This window comes from Onychomys torridus, chromosome 16, assembly GCF_903995425.1.
Source record: "Onychomys torridus chromosome 16, mOncTor1.1, whole genome shotgun sequence".
Lineage (NCBI taxonomy): Eukaryota > Metazoa > Chordata > Mammalia > Rodentia > Cricetidae > Onychomys > Onychomys torridus.
In genome coordinates this window covers 56,688,959-56,709,779 of record NC_050458.1, presented here as the reverse complement: position 1 = coordinate 56,709,779, position 20,821 = coordinate 56,688,959, and the positions used below count along the sequence as shown (strand labels likewise).

The 20,821-nt window shown below is 41.5% G+C and overlaps 1 protein-coding gene across 1 annotated transcript in view; it reads right to left on the bottom strand.

The window, feature by feature from the left end:
- Muc19 (mucin 19, oligomeric) overlaps positions 1–20,821 on the bottom strand; it is a 169,441-nt gene that overhangs the window by 16,686 nt on the left and 131,934 nt on the right. The window contains exons 91-95 of the mRNA XM_036207612.1: positions 19,545–19,640; positions 16,097–16,276; positions 14,958–15,032; positions 7,458–11,402; positions 2,903–7,372 (exon numbers count right to left, since the gene is read on the bottom strand). Of these exons, the coding sequence (XP_036063505.1) occupies positions 2,903–7,372; positions 7,458–11,402; positions 14,958–15,032; positions 16,097–16,276; positions 19,545–19,640 (8,766 nt within the window). The remainder of the gene's footprint in view (positions 1–2,902; positions 7,373–7,457; positions 11,403–14,957; positions 15,033–16,096; positions 16,277–19,544; positions 19,641–20,821) is intronic.

Sequence of the window (20,821 nt, the reverse complement as noted above, 5' to 3'; positions counted from 1 at the left end):
CAACAAATGATCTTAAGGGCTGAGCCATCTCCCCAGTCCCTGCTGATGTCGCTGCTATTGTTGTTGTATCTGTGTTTGTGTGTATGTACATGTGTGCATGCTAGAGTGGGGCAGGTTCCATGGTTCACAGGTGGAGGAGGTCGCCTGGCAACTTTGCGAGTTCTATCCTTCCACCTTTACATGGGTTCGTTCTGGCAACCAAATTCAGTCTCCAGACCTATGTGGTGAGCCCCTTCACTGACTGAGCCATCTTGCTGGCCCAGAAATGAAATTTTTCTCCAGCAATATGACTTTGGATCCCTCTCTATTGTAGACATTTAATGGACAATAACCTTGAAAAAATTAGTAGCTCTGAAAAAAATAAATCACCACTTAGGCATTTGTGAATTTGATGTCAAGTTGGAATGATATAAAAAGAATGATACAATTCCAAATTCATAAAACAATAGTTTTACAATTTTGTCCACTAAACCTCTCTGAAGGTTTTTGCAGAGTGATAGAGGGAGCGGGGAGTCAATATGGTAAACTTTTAAGTCCCTTTCATTCTTTTAATACTTGTGTTTCAGTTTGTGTTAGAAATTGGAGACAAACTGCTCCTTCAGAAGCAAGTTCTCCTGCTGGATTACTGAAGACTGTGGTGCGTTTTGCTCTAAAGAAGATTGTATCACTGAAAAGCAGAGAATCCAGACTCAGCAGAGAGAGGGAAACACAGCAATTCACCACTTGACACTGCAACACTGGCACCAAGTTAGAGAGTGTCTTTGGCTATGTTTTTCATGAGTAACATGGGAAAATAATAAACTTCCTCATAATTAAATGAGACGATGCCTTTAAACAAATGATTACATTCCTAATTGCCCAGTATGAAAAATGTATCAAAATTCCATCAGACAACCCAGTTCACAGTGGTCCTACCAATGCAAATGCTGGGCTAGGGACATGTGGGACCTGAAATCAAACAGAAAACCAGGAGCAGTGTCCTGGGTTTGAGGGAACAGCGATCTGGGTAGATGTCACTCCTGTACTCAGAGTTTGTGCGACAGCCTTGCTTCAACAATGCCCTCCTGTGGATCACAAGGGCACTACTGGGCTAGTCAAAATCAAAACAAGTGGAATGAATTCTAATAATATGGATAATTATCATCTGGACTTCCTGGTCTCTTGCTTTGTTTACTCAGGCTTGAACCTCTGATTTTCTTTAGTCACAAGGGAAGATGTCTCTTTAACATGCTCACCTTCTAACACTTTGCATATTTGTCGTATTAATATTATTGTAGTGTTCAGTTTATTACCTAGTAACTTCCACCAAAATGTTTAAATCGTTTCTCATAGAGTTCTCATAGCACATGACACACAGTTCACAGACAATAAAAATTAATCAAGTGTAACAAAATTACAGAAACTTCTGTTACAGAATATTTTAAACTTTGTCCTGATATGTAAGTGTAGTGTTGGCCGCTTCTGCACTGACTCAGTTTTTTTTTTATGTTGTTCTTTGGGGTTTTTTTTATTTATTTGTTTTTGTTTGTTTTTAGTTAAATTTCTAATAGCTGAGGCTTCACTGGCATTTCCCTTTAAGAATAATGTCCTTTCTGCCCAGTTTATAGCCATTACCACAGGAAGGAAAGTGGTGCTGAAAGTTAGGAACCCAATCTGTCTCTTGAGTGTAATGCATTACCTATACCTTCCAACTGAAATTCTCTTTGACATCCTTGTTTAAAATTGTTAATAAAATGCATATTTTGAAAATATTGGTTGCTATGAAAATTAATACATGCTACATAACCCAGATTAGTGTCTTATTGCCCCGTATAACACACCTCTGATTCTTTGGCTTTGTTATAAAATGTATTTCTCAGTTATGCTCTTGAAAACAATTAGCCTATTCTTTCATGAAAGCCCTACATCACCTAACAAGAATGAAACATAAAATACTAGACACTTTTGATCTCATCTTTAATTATATAAATCATCCCCATGACCATTATTTATTAGATTTATCAGGCAACCTTATGCTAAGTGGCAGTATGAGTCATGCCCGACTTTTCAGGTGTGGTGAATTTGGTCATGCCTTCACCTGTAAGAGTGGTGGATCTATGGTTCTTTTTCTACTCCTGATAAAGAAATAATATTATATGTGGTTATAGCATAAATAGTGGATATTTTATCTTGTATCTCAAATCCATACATTGATAAAATGGATCATCTCTAATAATTTCTCCTAGAACTCAGGTCCTTGGTTATATTATTTAATTTGATCATAATTGAGTCTTAGATGTGCTTGTGCAGAATCACCAGCAGAGCACACAGATGAGCCTTACTTGCTTTGTTACCAGAAGTACTGATCAAAGGCTAGGCTTCCCATGTGCGTCTCTCCATTGTCATACTATATCAGGATTTGTTATTTTGTATGAGACAGATAACAAACTTCTCCTGAAGTCAGAAAATTTACATTAGAATAAAGATGCTTTGATAAACATAAGTATTCACTAATTTCAGGACTTACTATCATATTTAATTATTATCCCACTATTTAATTATTATACCATCTTGTAATACCCTAATGGGAATTAGGGCAACCACTGCATTGGCACATGAAACACTCTACATTCAGCTAATCACACTTGCCTTCATTTGTTGTAGGCTCAGCTCCTGGTCTGCTAGAACTGTTACTTTGGCTTGTGGTTCCTTCATCAGTTTGTACAGTTCTTCCAGGAACATCAGTGGATAAACTGGATGTCCATGTGTTTCCAAGGTGAGGTCTCAAATGTTACACTCACTCTGGGAGATGGTTCTAATGTTGAAGTCCAATCACTAAATGTGCCTACAGATTGTGATGATGAAGATGAAGGTCTAGGAACATTAGTAGTTGCAGGTGTTTGTCCAGAAGAAGCTGACTCACCACGTGGTAATGCAGTTGAAGATGACTGTCCACCAGAAGACACAGTTGTGTCTATAACTGCAGTGGAAACACCAGTGGTCCCTGAACCAGTGACTGTAATCCTAGTAGTTAATAGTCCTTCAGCTGAGGATAGTGTTGTTGCTGATTCTGCAACTGATGATGTATTTCTCAAGGTGACTGTAGTTGACAAGCCAGCTTCACTTGAGTCAGTAACTGATAGTTTAGTGGTTTGCAGTATACCAGATGATGGTCCAGTTATTGCTGATTGTGAAAGAGATTGTGTAGATCTTTCTGTAACTACAGAAGACACACTAGTTGTTCCTGTTCCAGTAACAGTTTCTGTACTTGTTTGTTGTCCTTGTCCTGATGAAGGTCCAGTTGTTATAGGGTGAGAGGACATTTTGGTTGTATTTGAAACTACAGTAGATTGCACCGTACTCCCAGCTGATGTTGTGGATGTCCCATTCACTGCAGGTGATTGCCTAGAAGTTACAGTCACACTAGTTGTGTGGCCAGATGTCACAGTCACAGGACTCTTTGCCACAGTACTGACTGACACTGAAACTGATGGACTAGTTGCTGGTGTTGGCCCAGCTGTTTGTCCAGATGTCACTGCCTCTCTAGGTGGTAACGTAGTTGTTGTTTCTCCAACTGATGCTGCCTTTGTTAAGGTTGTTCCAGTTGATGGGGCAGTCGACTCTGTTCCAGTGACTGATACCTTAGTTGTTTCTGGTCCTTGGGATGATGGTCCAGCTGTTGCTGATTGTGAAAGAGATTGTGTAGATCTCTCTGTAACTACAGAAGACACACCAGTTGTTCTGCTCCCAGGAACACTTTCTGTACTTGTTTGGTGTCCTTGTGCTGATGAAGGTCCAGTTGTTGTTGTAGGGTGAGAGGATATTTTGGTTGTATTTGAAGCTACAGTAGATAGCACTGTGCTCTCAGCAGATGTTGTGGATGTTCCATTCACTTCAGGTGATTGCCTAGAAGTTACAGTCACACTGGTTGTTTGGCCAGATGTCACAGCCAATTTATCACTTGTCATCATACTTTGAGACACTGAGACTGATGGACTAGTTGCTGGTGTTGGCCCAGCTGTTTGTCCAGATGTCACTGCCTCTCTAGGTGGTAATGCAGTTGTTGTTTCTCCAACCGATATTGACTTTGTCAAGGTAGTTCCAGTTGATGGGGCAGATGACTCTGTGCCAGTGACTGATACCTTAGTTGTTTCTGGTCCTTGGGATGATGGTCCAGCTGTTGCTGATTGTGCAAGAGGTTGTGTAGATCTCTCTGTAACTACAGTGGATACACCAGTTATCCTGGTTCCAGTAACAGTTTCTGTACTTGTTTGTTGTCCTTGTCCTGATGAAGGTCCAGTTGTTGTAGGGTGAGAGGACATTTTGGTTTTATTTGAAACTACAGCAGATTGCACTGTGCTCCCAGCTGATGTTGTGGATGTCTCACTCACTTCAGGTGATTGACTAGAAGGTACAGTCACACTGGTTGTGTGGCCAGATGTCACAGCCAATTTATCACTTGTCATCATACTTTTATACACTGAGACTGATGGACTAGTTGCTGGTGTTGGCCCAGCTGTTTGTCCAGATGTCACTGCCTCTCTAGGTGGTAACGTAGTTGTTGTTTCTCCAACTGATGCTGCCTTTGTTAAGGTTGTTCCAGTTGATGGGGCAGTTGACTCTGTTCCAGTGACTGATACCTTAGTTGTTTCTGGTCCTTGGGATGATGGTCCAGCTGTTGCTGATTGTGAAAGAGATTGTGTAGATCTCTCTGTAACTACAGAAGACACACCAGTTGTTCTGGTCCCAGTAACACTTTCTGTACTTGTTTGTTGTCCTTTTGCTGATGAAGGTCCAGTTGTTGTAGTAGGATGTGAGGGTATTTTGGTTGTATTTGAAGCTACAGTAGATAACACTGTGCTCACAGCTGATGGTGTGGATGTCCCATTCACTGCAGGTGATTGCCTAGAAGTTACAGTCACACTAGTTGTGTGGCCAGATGTCACAGTCACAGGACTCTTTGCCACAGTACTGACTGACACCGAAACTGATGGACTAGTTGCTGGTGTTGGCCCAGCTGTTTGTCCAGATGTCACTGCCTCTCTAGGTGGTAACGTAGTTGTTGTTTCTCCAACTGATGCTGCCTTTGTTAAGGTTGTTCCAGTTGATGGGGCAGTCGACTCTGTTCCAGTGACTGATACCTTAGTTGTTTCTGGTCCTTGGGATGATGGTCCAGCTGTTGCTGATTGTAAAACAGATTGTGTAGATCTCTCTGTAACTACAGAAGACACACCAGTTGTTCTGGTCCCAGTAACACTTTCTGTACTTGTTTGTTGTCCTTGTGCTGATGAAGGTCCAGTTGTTGTTGTAGGGTGAGAGGATATTTTGGTTGTATTTGAAGCTACAGTAGATAGCACTGTGCTCTCAGCAGATGTTGTGGATGTTCCATTCACTTCAGGTGATTGCCTAGAAGTTACAGTCACACCGGTTGTTTGGCCAGATGTCACAGCCAATTTATTACTTGTCATCATACTTTGAGACACTGAGACTGATGGACTAGTTGCTGGTGTGGGCCCAGCTGTTTGTCCAGATGTCACTGCCTCTCTAGGTGGTAACATAGTTGTTGTTGCTTCAACTGATGTTGCCTTTGTCAAGGTAGTTCCAGTTGATGGGGCAGTCGACTCTGTGCCAGTGACTGATACCTTAGTTGTTTCTGGTGCTTCAGATGAAGATCCAGATGTTGCTGATTGTGCAAGAGGTTGTGTAGATCTCTCTGGAACTACAGTAGATACACCAGTTTTCCTGGTCCCAGTAACAGTTTCTGTACTTGTTTGTTGTCCTTGTCCTGATGAAGGTCCAGTTGTTGTAGGGTGAGAGGATATTTTGGTTGTATTTGAAGCCACAGTAGATTGCACTGTGCTCCCAGCTGATGTTGTGGATGTCTCACTCACTTCAAATGATTCCCTAGAAGTTACAGTCACACTAGTTGTGTGGCCAGATGTCACAGTCACAGGACTCTTTGCCGCAGTACTGACTGACACCGAAACTGATGGACTAGTTGCTGGTGTTGGCCCAGCTGTTTGTCCAGATGTCACTGCCTCTCTAGGTGGTAACGTAGTTGTTGTTTCTCCAACTGATGCTGCCTTTGTTAAGGTTGTTCCAGTTGATGGGGCAGGTGACTCTGTGCCAGTGACTGATACCTTAGTTGTTTCTGGTCCTTGGGATGATGGTCCAGCTGTTGCTGATTGTGAAAGAGATTGTGTAGATCTTTCTGTAACTACAGAAGACATACCAGTTGTTCTGGTCCCAGTAACACTTTCTGTACTTGTTTGTTGTCCTTTTGCTGATGAAGGTCCAGTTGTTGTTGTTGTAGGGTGAGAGGATATTTTGGTTGTATTTGAAGCTACAGTAGATAGCACTGTGCTCTCAGCAGATGTTGTGGATGTTCCATTCACTTCAGGTGATTGCCTAGAAGTTACAGTCACACTGGTTGTTTGGCCAGATGTCACAGCCGATTTATCACTTGTCATCATACTTTGAGACACTGAGACTGATGGACTAATTGCTGGTGTGGGCCCAGCTGTTTGTCCAGATGTCACTGCCTCTCTAGGTGGTAATGCAGTTGTTGTTTCTCCAACCAATATTGACTTTGTCAAGGTAGTTCCAGTTGATGGGGCAGATGACTCTGTGCCAGTGACTGATACCTTAGTTGTTTCTGGTGCCTCAGATGATGATCCAGATGTTGCTGATTGTGCAAGAGGTCGTGTAGATCTCGCTGTACGTCCTGTGGATACACCAGTTGTCCTGGGTCCAGTAACAGTTTCTGTACTTGTTTGTTGTCCTTGTCCTGATGAAGGTCCAGTTGTTGTAGGGTGAGAGGATATTTTGGTTGTATTTGAAGCCACAGTAGATTGCACTGTGCTCCCAGCTGATGTTGTGGATGTCTCACTCACTTCAGGTGATTGACTAGAAGGTACAGTCACACTGGTTGTGTGGCCCGATGTCACAGCCAATTTATCACTTGTTATCATACTTTTAGACTCTGAGACTGATGGATTAGTTGCTGGTGTTGGCCCAGCTGTTTGTCCAGATGTCACTGCCTCTCTAGGTGGTAACGTAGTTGTTGTTTCTCCAACTGATGCTGCCTTTGTTAAGGTTGTTCCAGTTGATGGGGCAGGTGACTCTGTGCCAGTGACTGATACCTTAGTTGTTTCTGGTCCTTGGGATGATGGTCCAGTTGTTGCTGATTGTGCAAGAGATTGTGTAGATCTTTCTGTAACTACAGAAGACACACCAGTTGTTCTGGTCCCAGTAACACTTTCTGTACTTGTTTGTTGTCCTTTTGCTGATGAAGGTCCAGTTGGTGTTGTAGGATGTGAGGGTATTTTGGTTGTATTTGAAACTACAGCAGATTGCACTGTGCTCCCAGCTGATGTTGTGGATGTTCCATTCACTGCAGGTGATTGCCTAGAAGTTACAGTCACACTAGTTGTGTGGCCAGATGTCACAGTCATAGGACTCTTTGCCACAGTACTGACTGACTGAGACTGATGGACTAGTTGCTGGTGTTGGCCCAGCTGTTTGTCCAGATGTCACTGCCTCTCTAGGTGGTAACGTAGTTGTTGTTTCTCCAACTGATGCTGCCTTTGTTAAGGTTGTTCCAGTTGATGGGGCAGTTGACTCTGTGCCAGTGACTGATACTTTAGTTGTTTCTGGTCCTTGGGATGATGGTCCAGCTGTTGCTGATTGTGAAAGAGATTGTGTAGATCTCTCTGTAACTACAGAAGACACACCAGTTGTTCTGGTCCCAGTAACACTTTCTGTACTTGTTAGTTGTCCTTTTGCTGATGAAGGTCCAGTTGTTGTTGTAGGGTGAGAGGATATTTTGGTTGTATTTGAAGCTACAGTAGATAGCACTGTGCTCTCAGCAGATGTTGTGGATGTTCCATTCACTTCAGGTGATTGCCTAGAAGTTACAGTCACACCGGTTGTTTGGCCAGATGTCACAGCCAATTTATTACTTGTCATCATACTTTGAGACACTGAGACTGATGGACTAGTTGCTGGTGTGGGCCCAGCTGTTTGTCCAGATGTCACTGCCTCTCTAGGTGGTAACATAGTTGTTGTTGCTTCAACTGATGTTGCCTTTGTCAAGGTAGTTCCAGTTGATGGGGCAGTCGACTCTGTGCCAGTGACTGATACCTTAGTTGTTTCTGGTGCTTCAGATGATGATCCAGATGTTGCTGATTGTGCAAGAGGTTGTGTAGATCTCTCTGTAACTACAGAAGACACACCAGTTGTTCTGGTCCCAGTAACACTTTCTGTACTTGATTGTTGTCCTTTTGCTGATGAAGGTCCAGTTGTTGTTGTAGGGTGAGAGGATATTTTGGTTGTATTTGAAGCCACAGTAGATTGCACTGTGCTCCCAGCTGATGTTGTGGATGTCTCACTCACTTCAGGTGATTCCCTAGAAGTTACAGTCACACTAGTTGTGTGGCCAGATGTCACAGTCACAGGACTCTTTGCCGCAGTACTGACTGACACCGAAACTGATGGACTAGTTGCTGGTGTTGGCCCAGCTGTTTGTCCAGATGTCACTGCCTCTCTAGGTGGTAACGTAGTTGTTGTTTCTCCAACTGATGCTGCCTTTGTTAAGGTTGTTCCAGTTGATGGGGCAGGTGACTCTGTGCCAGTGACTGATACCTTAGTTGTTTCTGGTCCTTGGGATGATGGTCCAGCTGTTGCTGATTGTGAAAGAGATTGTGTAGATCTTTCTGTAACTACAGAAGACATACCAGTTGTTCTGGTCCCAGTAACACTTTCTGTACTTGTTTGTTGTCCTTTTGCTGATGAAGGTCCAGTTGTTGTTGTTGTAGGGTGAGAGGATATTTTGGTTGTATTTGAAGCTACAGTAGATAGCACTGTGCTCTCAGCAGATGTTGTGGATGTTCCATTCACTTCAGGTGATTGCCTAGAAGTTACAGTCACACTGGTTGTTTGGCCAGATGTCACAGCCGATTTATCACTTGTCATCATACTTTGAGACACTGAGACTGATGGACTAATTGCTGGTGTGGGCCCAGCTGTTTGTCCAGATGTCACTGCCTCTCTAGGTGGTAATGCAGTTGTTGTTTCTCCAACCAATATTGACTTTGTCAAGGTAGTTCCAGTTGATGGGGCAGATGACTCTGTGCCAGTGACTGATACCTTAGTTGTTTCTGGTGCCTCAGATGATGATCCAGATGTTGCTGATTGTGCAAGAGGTCGTGTAGATCTCTCTGTAACTACAGTGGATACACCAGTTGTCCTGGGTCCAGTAACAGTTTCTGTACTTGTTTGTTGTCCTTGTCCTGATGAAGGTCCAGTTGTTGTAGGGTGAGAGGATATTTTGGTTGTATTTGAAGCCACAGTAGATTGCACTGTGCTCCCAGCTGATGTTGTGGATGTCTCACTCACTTCAGGTGATTGACTAGAAGTTACAGTCACACTGGTTGTGTGGCCCGATGTCACAGCCAATTTATCACTTGTTATCATACTTTTAGACTCTGAGACTGATGGACTAGTTGCTGGTGTTGGCCCAGCTGTTTGTCCAGATGTCACTGCCTCTCTAGGTGGTAATGCAGTTGTTGTTTCTCCAACTGATGCTGCCTTTGTTAAGGTTGTTCCAGTTGATGGGGCAGGTGACTCTGTGCCAGTGACTGATACCTTAGTTGTTTCTGGTCCTTGGGATGATGGTCCAGTTGTTGCTGATTGTGCAAGAGATTGTGTAGATCTTTCTGTAACTACAGAAGACACACCAGTTGTTCTGGTCCCAGTAACACTTTCTGTACTTGTTTGTTGTCCTTTTGCTGATGAAGGTCCAGTTGTTGTTGTAGGATGTGAGGGTATTTTGGTTGTATTTGAAGCTATAGTAGATAACACTGTGCTCACAGCTGATGTTGTGGATGTTCCATTCACTGCAGGTGATTGCCTAGAAGTTACAGTCACACTAGTTGTGTGGCCAGATGTCACAGTCATAGGACTCTTTGCCACAGTACTGACTGACACTGAGACTGATGGACTAGTTGCTGGTGTTGGCCCAGCTGTTTGTCCAGATGTCACTGCCTCTCTAGGTGGTAACGTAGTTGTTGTTTCTCCAACTGATGCTGCCTTTGTTAAGGTTGTTCCAGTTGATGGGGCAGTTGACTCTGTGCCAGTGACTGATACCTTAGTTGTTTCTGGTCCTTGGGATGATGGTCCAGCTGTTGCTGATTGTGAAAGAGATTGTGTAGATCTCTCTGTAACTACAGAAGACACACCAGTTGTTCTGGTCCCAGTAACACTTTCTGTACTTGTTAGTTGTCCTTTTGCTGATGAAGGTCCAGTTGTTGTTGTAGGGTGAGAGGATATTTTGGTTGTATTTGAAGCTACAGTAGATAGCACTGTGCTCTCAGCAGATGTTGTGGATGTTCCATTCACTTCAGGTGATTGCCTAGAAGTTACAGTCACACCGGTTGTTTGGCCAGATGTCACAGCCAATTTATTACTTGTCATCATACTTTGAGACACTGAGACTGATGGACTAGTTGCTGGTGTGGGCCCAGCTGTTTGTCCAGATGTCACTGCCTCTCTAGGTGGTAATGCAGTTGTTGTTTCTCCAACTGATGCTGCCTTTGTCAAGGTTGTTCCAGTTGATGGGGCAGTCGACTCTGTGCCAGTGACTGATACCTTAGTTGTTTCTGGTGCCTGTGATGCTGGTCCAGTTGTTGCTGATTGTGCAAGAGATTGTGTAGATCTTTCTGTAACTACAGAAGACACACCAGTTGTTCTGGTCCCAGTAACACTTTCTGTACTTGTTTGTTGTCCTTGTGCTGATGAAGGTCCAGTTGTTGTTGTAGGGTGAGAGGATATTTTGGTTGTATTTGAAGCTACAGTAGATAGCACTGTGCTCCCAGCTGATGTTGTGGATGTTCCATTCACTTCAGGTGATTGCCTAGAAGTTAAAGTCACACTGGTTGTGTGGCCAGATGTCACAGCCAATTTATTACTTGTCATCATTCTTTGAGACACTGAGACTGATAGACTAGTTGCTGGTGTTGGCCCAGCTGTTTGTCCAGATGTCACTGCCTCTCTAGGTGGTAACGTAGTTGTTGTTTCTCCAACTGATGTTGACTTTGTCAAGGTTGTTCCAGTTGATGGGGCAGTCGACTCTGTGCCAGTGACTGATATGTTTGTTGTTTCTGGTGCTTCAGATGATGATCCAGATGTTGCTGATTGTGAAAGCAATTGTGCTGATCTCTCTGTAGTTGTAGTTGACATACCAGTTGTTCCTGTTCCAATAACAGTTTCTGTACTTGTTTGTTCTCCTTGAGGTGATGAAGGTCCACTTGTCATTGTTGTGCCAGAGGACATTCTGGTTGGATCTGAAACTATGGTAGATTTCACTGTGGCCCTTTCAGTCACTCTTACGGATTGTCCTGAACTTACTGTCAAGCTGACTGCTCCTAGTAAAAAGAAATACGGAAAATGATATAAATAAATAAATATCCTTTCATTCTTCTGGTAGTCTGAATCAATGTTATTTTCTTTTTTTTTTTTAATGTCTTTTTCACTTCTCAGGAATTACATTTTTTTCTTTTTGATACTGTGAAAATTCTTTCTGATACTATATTTCTTTAACAATATGTTTTTCAACCTTCCTAATGCTGTGATCATTTACACCTCATGTGGTGACCTTCAAGTATAAAATTTTTTTCTTGCTATTTCATCGCTGTAAATTTTCTACTGCTATTTATCATAATGCAAATATGCAGGATATCTAATATGTGGGCGCTGTGACCCACAGGTTGAGAATGGATGGTTTAATAGAAAGTTACTCAATATGTCCTACCAGAACATAATGCATTCTTCATGTATCTGGAAATTTTATTAATTATTTGGTTACTGAAGATGGAACCTGGAGCCTCGTGTAGGCTTTGTGCATACACACACACACACACACACACACACACACACACACACAGACATACTCAACCCCTACACCACCCTCAACCCCTGGGAGACATTCTATTTAAAAGCCTTCATTCACAAATACTCTAAGAGGCGTTTCTTTTAAAATCTGATGGAATAGGAAATGTCATGATAGACAAAGGGAAGGGCTTGTGTGGGTGCCACCCATGCCAGAAATGTGGAAGTGGACATTAAGCCAAACCATGGAAAGGGTGGATTAGAACATTAGGAATACAAGATAGGACAGAGTCTTCTGGATCTTCCAAAGTATACTGAAGATTTTTCTATAATGTAGTGTGATGTGATTTTAAGCATCTGATTTATATACCTTCAAAATTCCCATCTCCACTGTGTGGAAAACTCATGTTGAGTGATGTATATACCAGCAGGAAGAACGATTCTGAGATGAATTTAGAAGATCCGAGAACAAATGAACAGATGAGGCTAGGGTGAAGCAAGAGGAAGCTGAGAACAGTGGATTAGTGCTGCATGCCTTTTGGATGTACGGGACTAGATCATGCTGAAATGTGAGAATTACAGAGAAAAGGAAATGAGGCATCAAGTTGAGCTGAGAATTTTGCCCAAGTAAACTGTGTCAGAAATGGGACCTTTGACTAATACGTGGAACACTGGGAGAAAAACAGCATACTTGTGGAGAGAAATCAATTCTGTTTGGGTCATGGTACGTCTGAGATGCCTATTAGACAGTCAAGTAGAGACATCAAGGCAACAGTGGTTTATGAATCCCATGTTACTGACAAGTCAAGGCTGGAGACATGTATGGGAAGTTTCCACTTAAAATGTCTTCAGATGTTTTCTAGTCTTGATGTAGTTTCCGTAGATCATGCCACCACCTCAACTAGGCCTCAGTTGACTGCCAGAGGAAAGTTTCTCAGCTCAGTATATGGAAGCCTGCCCATCAGCCTAACCAACACCTGCATTTCCTGCAGACATATTTGGTAACCACCCACTATTCAGCACTACCTCTGGTACTTTGTCCCTTTTCTGTGGGATGGAAGAGCTACAAGGGTTTATATGACATCTCTCTGGTCATCTCTAAATTGGAGATGTAGACCAGGCTGAGCTGACAGACATCTGCCCTTCCTAGCCCTCCCAAATTCTGGCACTAAAGGCATGTGCTTGGAACATCTGCCTTAGAACCTTGCTTTTATTTTCGCTGAAGCAATTTGAATTAGAATCCTGATGGATTGAGGTGCCATTCTACCTCTGGCTGTGCTGACATGGAGGGAATTACAAGGTTCAGTTCCCTCCATCATCTGTGGTTCACATTCTATGCTCCTAACATGCACATTCTCATCCCTACCAAAATTATTTGTACCTTTGTCCTCTGGCTCTTCTCTTCTATATGATCACCTGTGCATGCAATGCCCCCCCTTCCCTCTGGCCTTTGTCTAATGGAATTCATTTTCTAACAACCCTGGCATCATCTGGAATCTTATAGTGTCATGGTCCTAACATCAAGAATCCCACTAAAAGAGCAGTCAAGAACAGAAATTTAGGGTTTTCAGAAACATTAATTCATAGACTGGCATGTATAACCTTGCAGAGATCTTCAGCAGAATTCTACTGGGTATGACAGAAAGTAGCCTATTTCTAGTCTTTCCAGAAGGTTTTTTTTTTTAAATCACATAGTCTGTTATTTTGCTTCACACATCAGAATATAGCATTTATCCTTAAGCAAACTAGAAGTCCATATTCATTTACCTAATCTCTATTGGTCCACCAGGCATTCACATGCCTATAGTAAAGACTAACCTAGGATTTGGAAACACTATTATAAGAAAAGGAAGAGAGAGGGAGGAAGAGAGAGGAAGAGAGGGAGGGAAGGAAGAAGAAAGGAAGGGAGGAAAGAAAGAAGGGAGGAAGGAAAGAAGGAAGGAAGGAAGGAAGGAAGGAAGGAAGGAAGGAAGGAAGGAAGGAAGGAAGGAAGGTTGGAAGGAAGGAAGGAAGGAAGGAAGGAAGGAAGGAAGGAAGGAAGGAAGGAAAACAGGAGAAATCATCTTTCGCTAGTTTTGACAGCAATCTACAATATTGGTTTCCTATCTAGTAATAGATGAGTCAATGAAGAATCAATCAAGCTTCATCCCACCTGGACCCCAACCATAATTCTTCAGTTTTTGGAGTAAGCAATCTCATTTTACACACATAAAATGTAATAGCTACTAATGTAAATAAAATTTCACAGGATAGATGATTCAAGCAAGTTAATACGTAGGAAAACATTTGTGCATTTTATACTTTATAATTCTCAATTGCATTAATTGGATTTAGATGATTCACAAATGCTTAATCCAAAAGCTAACCATTTTTTATGTTTTTATTCTGTCAAATAAGTTCTATTCACTCTATCTAGTAAAAAACAAAGACAAGTCAACCCTAGTCTACCAGTTACATTTTTTCAAAGAAAGTTTTTCTTACCTGTTAAAAAACATTTACCAATCAATTCATTTATTTTTAACACTATTTCCTCAGCTCCAGAAACAAAAAGTATTATATCATGTAAGCTCTGCTTAGTAAGAGGTAACAATAACCCTTGCATGGTTTATGTATATCCTCTAAAAAGGTCCCTATTTCTCCAAAAATAAATATACTAGCAAATTCTCAATAAATATAATGCCTCCAAAATTGAGTTGGTTGTTTGAGTAATTTATAATTGAATTATTTGCAAAGTCCTTCTTATATCCAATTTTGGCCTAAGATCTCCAATGTCCACCAGTTAGGCATGCTTTTAGATATAAACAATGCTTCACTTGCAGCTTCATTGAAGGTGAAGTAGTTGCCAGCTCTGGTGTTCCAGTTAGAGCCAATTTGACAATAACAAGGGTCTACCTAGAGACCTCTGCTTTCTTACAAATGCTATATAGGCAAAAATTCACAGTGAAACTAAAATGGCAATTTTCTAAGTTTTAAATTTACCTTAATCATTCTCTTTCAATTGGATCCTTCAAAAATACTCTCAGACTTGTAAATACCTGAGGGTCTTTCTTTGTGTTGAACATTGTTGGGAAAGTTTGATATGCTCTGCCTACCTGTTGGGTGTTCAGAGCTGGTGGCCTCAGTTACGGAAACTCCGCCTGTGTTGTCTTGTCCCTTGGTAGCTCCACCTGACCAACATTCAAAAAAGCTGGGATTAGATCACCTTCTACAGTTTCGGGGAAATGAAGACAATTGTTAAATAATCTTTTCTGTTCCTGCCCTGTACCCACCCTCTTTTCAAATATTTCAGTGGCTTTGCTTGTGATCAATATAACTGATTGGAATGGATAGACTGCTGAGATTATTGAACCCTTTACTGAATTGCAATGCAAACACACTGCCTGGCAGGGTGGTGGTTCCTCCTGTTGCTACACTTGATTTGCCTGAGATTCCAGTGGTCCCTGCTAAAAGAAGAGGGAGCAGGCTAAAGTAATATAATCATGCTCAACTAAAATAAGCTGTTGGACTCATGATGTTCCCATGACCAGTTTTGCCACCCTGGTCCCATTTCCTTTCATTTTAACTGGAATACTGCAGCTTTTCTCAACTTCACCTAACCACCAGTCCATTATTCTTCATCCAAAGTCTTGACTGTTTTCTCTGTTCCAGAATGGTTGTATGGTAATCATTCTTAATCATCAACAATTAGCCTCAATCCCAAATGTGTCTAAGAGTCACTAGCTAAGACTATTAAAATGCAACCCCCCCCCCATTTCTTAGTAGAACCCCCAAGGCTGTTTGAAATACTGAAAGGCTGGGGTTTGGGCTGCAATGTACAATTTCAATCTGTGGGACAACTGTGAGGGTAGGGATAAAAAAGCAACTTCACGGAACACTAAGAGAATTCAGAGCTTCCTATTCCCTTTCTGCTATCTTCTGGTTTCTGGAAGCACATTTGCACACACGAGGCTATCATGCCAATGCATGAGGCTGTAGATTATATGGGAGCTCTGCTTCTGCTTTCTCCGTGATGAGATTCAGAAACAGATCTTTACATTAGTGCCTCTTTCCTCCTTCACCACCTTGGCATGGTGAAATTTTGCAGCAGATTTCACCCCCAACCCAGCCCCATCCTTTTTACTGAAGACAAGTTTTTTTTTCTTCTGTTAAAAAAACAAAAAAACCAAACAACAACAAAATAAAACCCCAACAGAACTAGCAGTGTATGTATATGTCATATGTCATCTCCTACTGCATCCTAGAATAAGAACGCAGGGCTTCTGGGCCAAAGGGTAAATGATTGTAGTTCTGTTCCCTTTGTCTGGCAGGCCTCCGTGGGATGTCTCATGGTGAGCACCCACCTGCCAGACACGAAACACCACCTGTTTCTTCCATGACCTGTCAACAGCATTGTTGTCAAACTTTTGGATTTCTGCCAATTCCAAAAAGTGAAAAATGACAATTCAGTCTTGTTTGAATTGACATTTTGAAGGTGTGTGAATCCAATCATCTATTTCAAACCCCACGTTTCCAAGTCTTACCTATTCCAGCTTATTACTGACTGTAGAAGTGTCAAATGGTTGTGTGACTTGCCTGACACTGTCACCTCCCTGCCTTCAGTCAGGGAGTGCATCTGGTGATTCTGTACTAAGATAGTGAGTGGATGGCTGAAGGATCTGTGTAATTTTAAGGAAGAAATCATTCATTCCTCCTATCTTTGTTTTTTTGTTTTGTTTTGTTTTTTCCTCTGTGAGACAATGGTAATCCAATGCCTTTTGAGTCTCTCTGGAGAAAACTGTTTCTGTTTGTCTCAGACCAATTACTGTTATGAATTTTATCACTGAGCTCCCTATTACTGAGAACACCTTCACTTGATTAATTCAAATGTCGAGCATCTTCTTCCTGGATGCTCATTTTTCATCCTTAGCAGAGTTACCTTTCTTTTATTTCATTCATGAACTCTTAATGACTCATTTGGCCACTTACCTCCCATTACCTAGCAATGTTTATCTAATTTTCATCTTTTTTTTCTGTCAGTAATCTATCAACATGTTTTTATTTTATTTTTGATATTTTAACATTTCCTTTTTCCTTTTCCTCCATTCAAACATTCCCATATATCCCTCCCTGTTCTTTCAAATTCATGACTTCTTTTTTCATTAATTGTTGTTATATGTATGAGACACTGTCTGAAAAAATTAAATTAAATTAACAGTACTGCAATGTTTGGGTGGGAGACCTCTTTTCACTCAGTCCTATCCCCTCCCCCAAGTCCCTTTTCTATATTGTTAGTCATTTTTATTCCTTATTGGACAACTTGTTATTTATCCTTCATATCTGAAATAATTTTCACTACTCTCAATCTGCCTCCTTACTTTTCATCAATTGCTTTTTGATATTTCTGCTATTCATATATTTTTACTGTAAGTTTCCAAATTCATATTTTACACCTCTTTATATCCTTATTTATTTTTTATTTAAAAATCACTGCTAATGTTGCATTTTTTGTACTGTTTGGTGATTGTTTTTTAGAAATTGCTTGCTATTCCTGAACATTTTAATTTACACAAAGGAATAACTGCACAAAGATTATGTGCAGACATTGGAGTTCTCTTTCCCCTTTTTCGGGATTGGGTTTTTGTGGTGGCATAGTAACAGGAGATCTATGCTGCAGCAGATGGGCTTCCACTATGCCCCATGTTTCCCAGACCAAGAGCTCCCTCTTACGTTCTTACAAAAAAGGGATATTTTTTTTTAAGTGGGCCTTCTCCTTCATCTGACTTCTGACTGTTAACTACTGTCCTCTAAGAACACAACCTTGTTTTCCCACGCTTCATTATTCCCTTTGATAACCAGGATGCACAGGGAATCTTTTACATTCCAAAATACCTCCCTCTTCTCTAGATAAGGCCAGTCAGTATTCTCGATAGATGCTCAGTTCCCTTTCTGTGAGCCCCCACCCTCATTCCTCCAACTCCATGAATGCTCTCACCTGATGATCTCTGGTAGTCTCCTAGTATTTTTCTTCTGAGAAGGGACTGTTTCCTCCTGGCTCTGAACGCTACTTGATGCTCTGCCAGGATGGGATCTCCTGATCTGTCCTTCTTTTGATGCCCTTGCTGGCATCTCACCTCTACTACGAGGAATCTGTGTACTGTTTCCTGGGGGCATCTTTCCCAGTCTCTGGAATCTACTCTGTCCTTTCTAAGTTCTCCAGGTATGGACTATGCATCCCTCTCTGTGACTAATAGAAATACCTGCATTTTCTAGTTTATGTATCCATCAATGTCTGATCTTTATGAAGTAAAACCCCATTAGTGCCTTGAGCCTTTGTGCTACTGTTCTGTGAGCACAGGTACACATTCAGGCTTAAGCTGATGGTGTCACTAAATTGCTTTATACTTTGGGGAAAAGTATTTCTGGCATAAGGAAATATTTAGCCAGCTAATTAAACATTGAAACAGAAACACAGTATCTAAGAGATGTGATAAGAAAAGTTTTCCACAGAGTCATTTCTGAACATTGCATCCACATGCATTCTTTCCAAAGGTGAATTTAGCATGACCTGTTTTTAAACAAATGATGCTGTTAAGATCTCTCACTTGAGGGCTGTTATTGATTATACTGGGAACATGAATGCAATGGATTATACCTGCTTGGCTGCAGGTTCTTTAGTAGACTGATACACATCTTACCCAGCTTTAACATTCAACAGGCTAGTATTTATTTCCACTGTGCAGAAACAGATTCTAAGTTTAGAGACTATTTTCACTTCTATTTTCCTAACACCATATATACACATACACACATCCTTGAGGTCCCTGAAATTGGACATAGCCCTAAAAATACAGAGATGTTACTTAAGGTGTATAGACCAGCCTTGTCATACACTGGTAATATGATCTTTTCAAAAATAGGGTAAATCTATTACTTTTAACCTCAATTAATAATACCCTTTATCTAAAAGTGAGCTCTGGGCCAATACCCAAAGGAGTGTATATCCTACTGGAGAGGCATATGTGTATCCATGTAATATTGCTCTTTTTTACAATAGCAAGGAAAAAGATTAAGTCTAGATGTCTATCAAAAGACAAGCTGATAATAAAAATATGATACATATGAAAACAGGATTATGAAATATGCCAGAATATGGACAAAATGAAAGCATATAAAGTCAGGTGACCTAGACTCGGAAAGACAAACATGTGACTCTCATGTGTAGCTCTTAGCCTCCAGCTGTTAAATAAATGTATCCAGATGGGAGCAAATGTGAGTAAAGGCAAAAAAACAAGAAAATGGTCCACAAGATGAGGAAAATATGTCTTTAAGGAAAGGGATGGGGAAGACAATGGAATAAAGTATAGAAGAGGTGAATGGAGGAAAACAGGTAGAGAAAAGAAGGGGTAGCAGAGCAGGGAGAGAACCAACCCCTTGTCTGACCTGGTGGTGTCATAGTGCTGGAGACAGTGCCCAGTGTTCCAGGTGAGCTTCCTTTGCCTGCTGCTGTGGAGGTTCCCACAGATCCCTCTGTTGAACCTGGCAAAGAAGAACACTGGATTCTAATGTACTGCTTCTTTGAAGGGGATACTGGGAAACGCAATCACACTTTGAATGATCTGCACGTCCACCATGTTCACAACAGCCTTCATGTTCTCCTGCTTGGGTATATCTTAGACACTTCAGTCCATGTTTGGAATTACCTGAGATTCCTAGGGTGGTAGCTGCAGTGCCTTCTTCCCTGGGCGTGCTGGCTGCTGCTCCTTTTGTAGGCATGGACATAGTGGGCCCTCCTTCACCTACTAATGAGAAAACAGCAACTATAAATGCCCTAGACAAAAATCAAATATCCATGCTGTTTAGATCTACTCCAACTGCACTTATTGTTCCTTGCATGTGTTTGGATGTGATTCAGGGGCATACTCCAGGTCACTGAACTGGTTAAAAACACATTCACAAGTCAAACTCTGGCATCTAGATCCAGCTGAATGCATTACATACATGAGACAATAACTAATATAACAATCTCAAGCTGTGATAGATTTATAGTTTAAAACTGTGGTGAATGTAAGTAGAAAAGAAACATATTTAAAGATAATCAATAAAAGCCTAAGCCTTTCTCAACAAAGAAATATCATCCCATTGTGTCAATCAAATGTTTTCCCAAGAGTATGAGCTCAGTTTCAGGCCTTAGTACACCACTCCTGCAAGAAGCAGTGTGGGATTGCTGTCAGTAGAGAAGCAAATCTTGCATCTGCTCCTCATCACCAGTGTGATACACAAAGGGCACAAGGGACTGGGTTTTCCATAAGGTCCTAGTATCCTGATTCGGACTTCAGGAAACGTGGGTTCATGGATATCATTTTGAAATTATAATCAGTTGCTGGGTGATGGTGGCATAGCACTCAGGAGGCTGAGGCAGGCAGATCTCTGTGAGTTCCATGGTAGTCTGTTCTACAGAGTGAGTCCAGGACAGCCAGGGCTACACAGAGAAACCCCGTCTTGTAAAAAAAAAAAAAAAACAAAAAAAAAAAAACCCCAAAACAAGTTAAAGGATACAAAATTATTTATTCATTTGAACTGTGTTCCTGTGTGTAATACTTTGAATGAGAATGGGCCCCAAAGCCTCAAATATTTGTATGCTTGTTACCCTGTTCATAGGACTGCTTTGCAAGGGTTAGGAGGTATGGCCTTGTTGGAGGATTTGTGACCTTGATAGGAGATGTGGCTTTGTTGGAGGATGCATGTCACTGGGGTTGGGCTTTCAGGTTTTCAAAGCCCAAGTCAGGCCCAATCTAGCTCTTTCTCTACTTTCTGCCCACAGAGCAGGGCAGACCCTCTCACTTACTGCTCCAGAACTATGACTTCATGACTGCTGCTGTGCTCCCTGCCATGGTGGTCATAGACTAACACTTAGAAACTGTAAGCAAGGCTCCTACTAGATGTTTTATTGTAGAAGTTGCCTTGGCCATGGTACTTC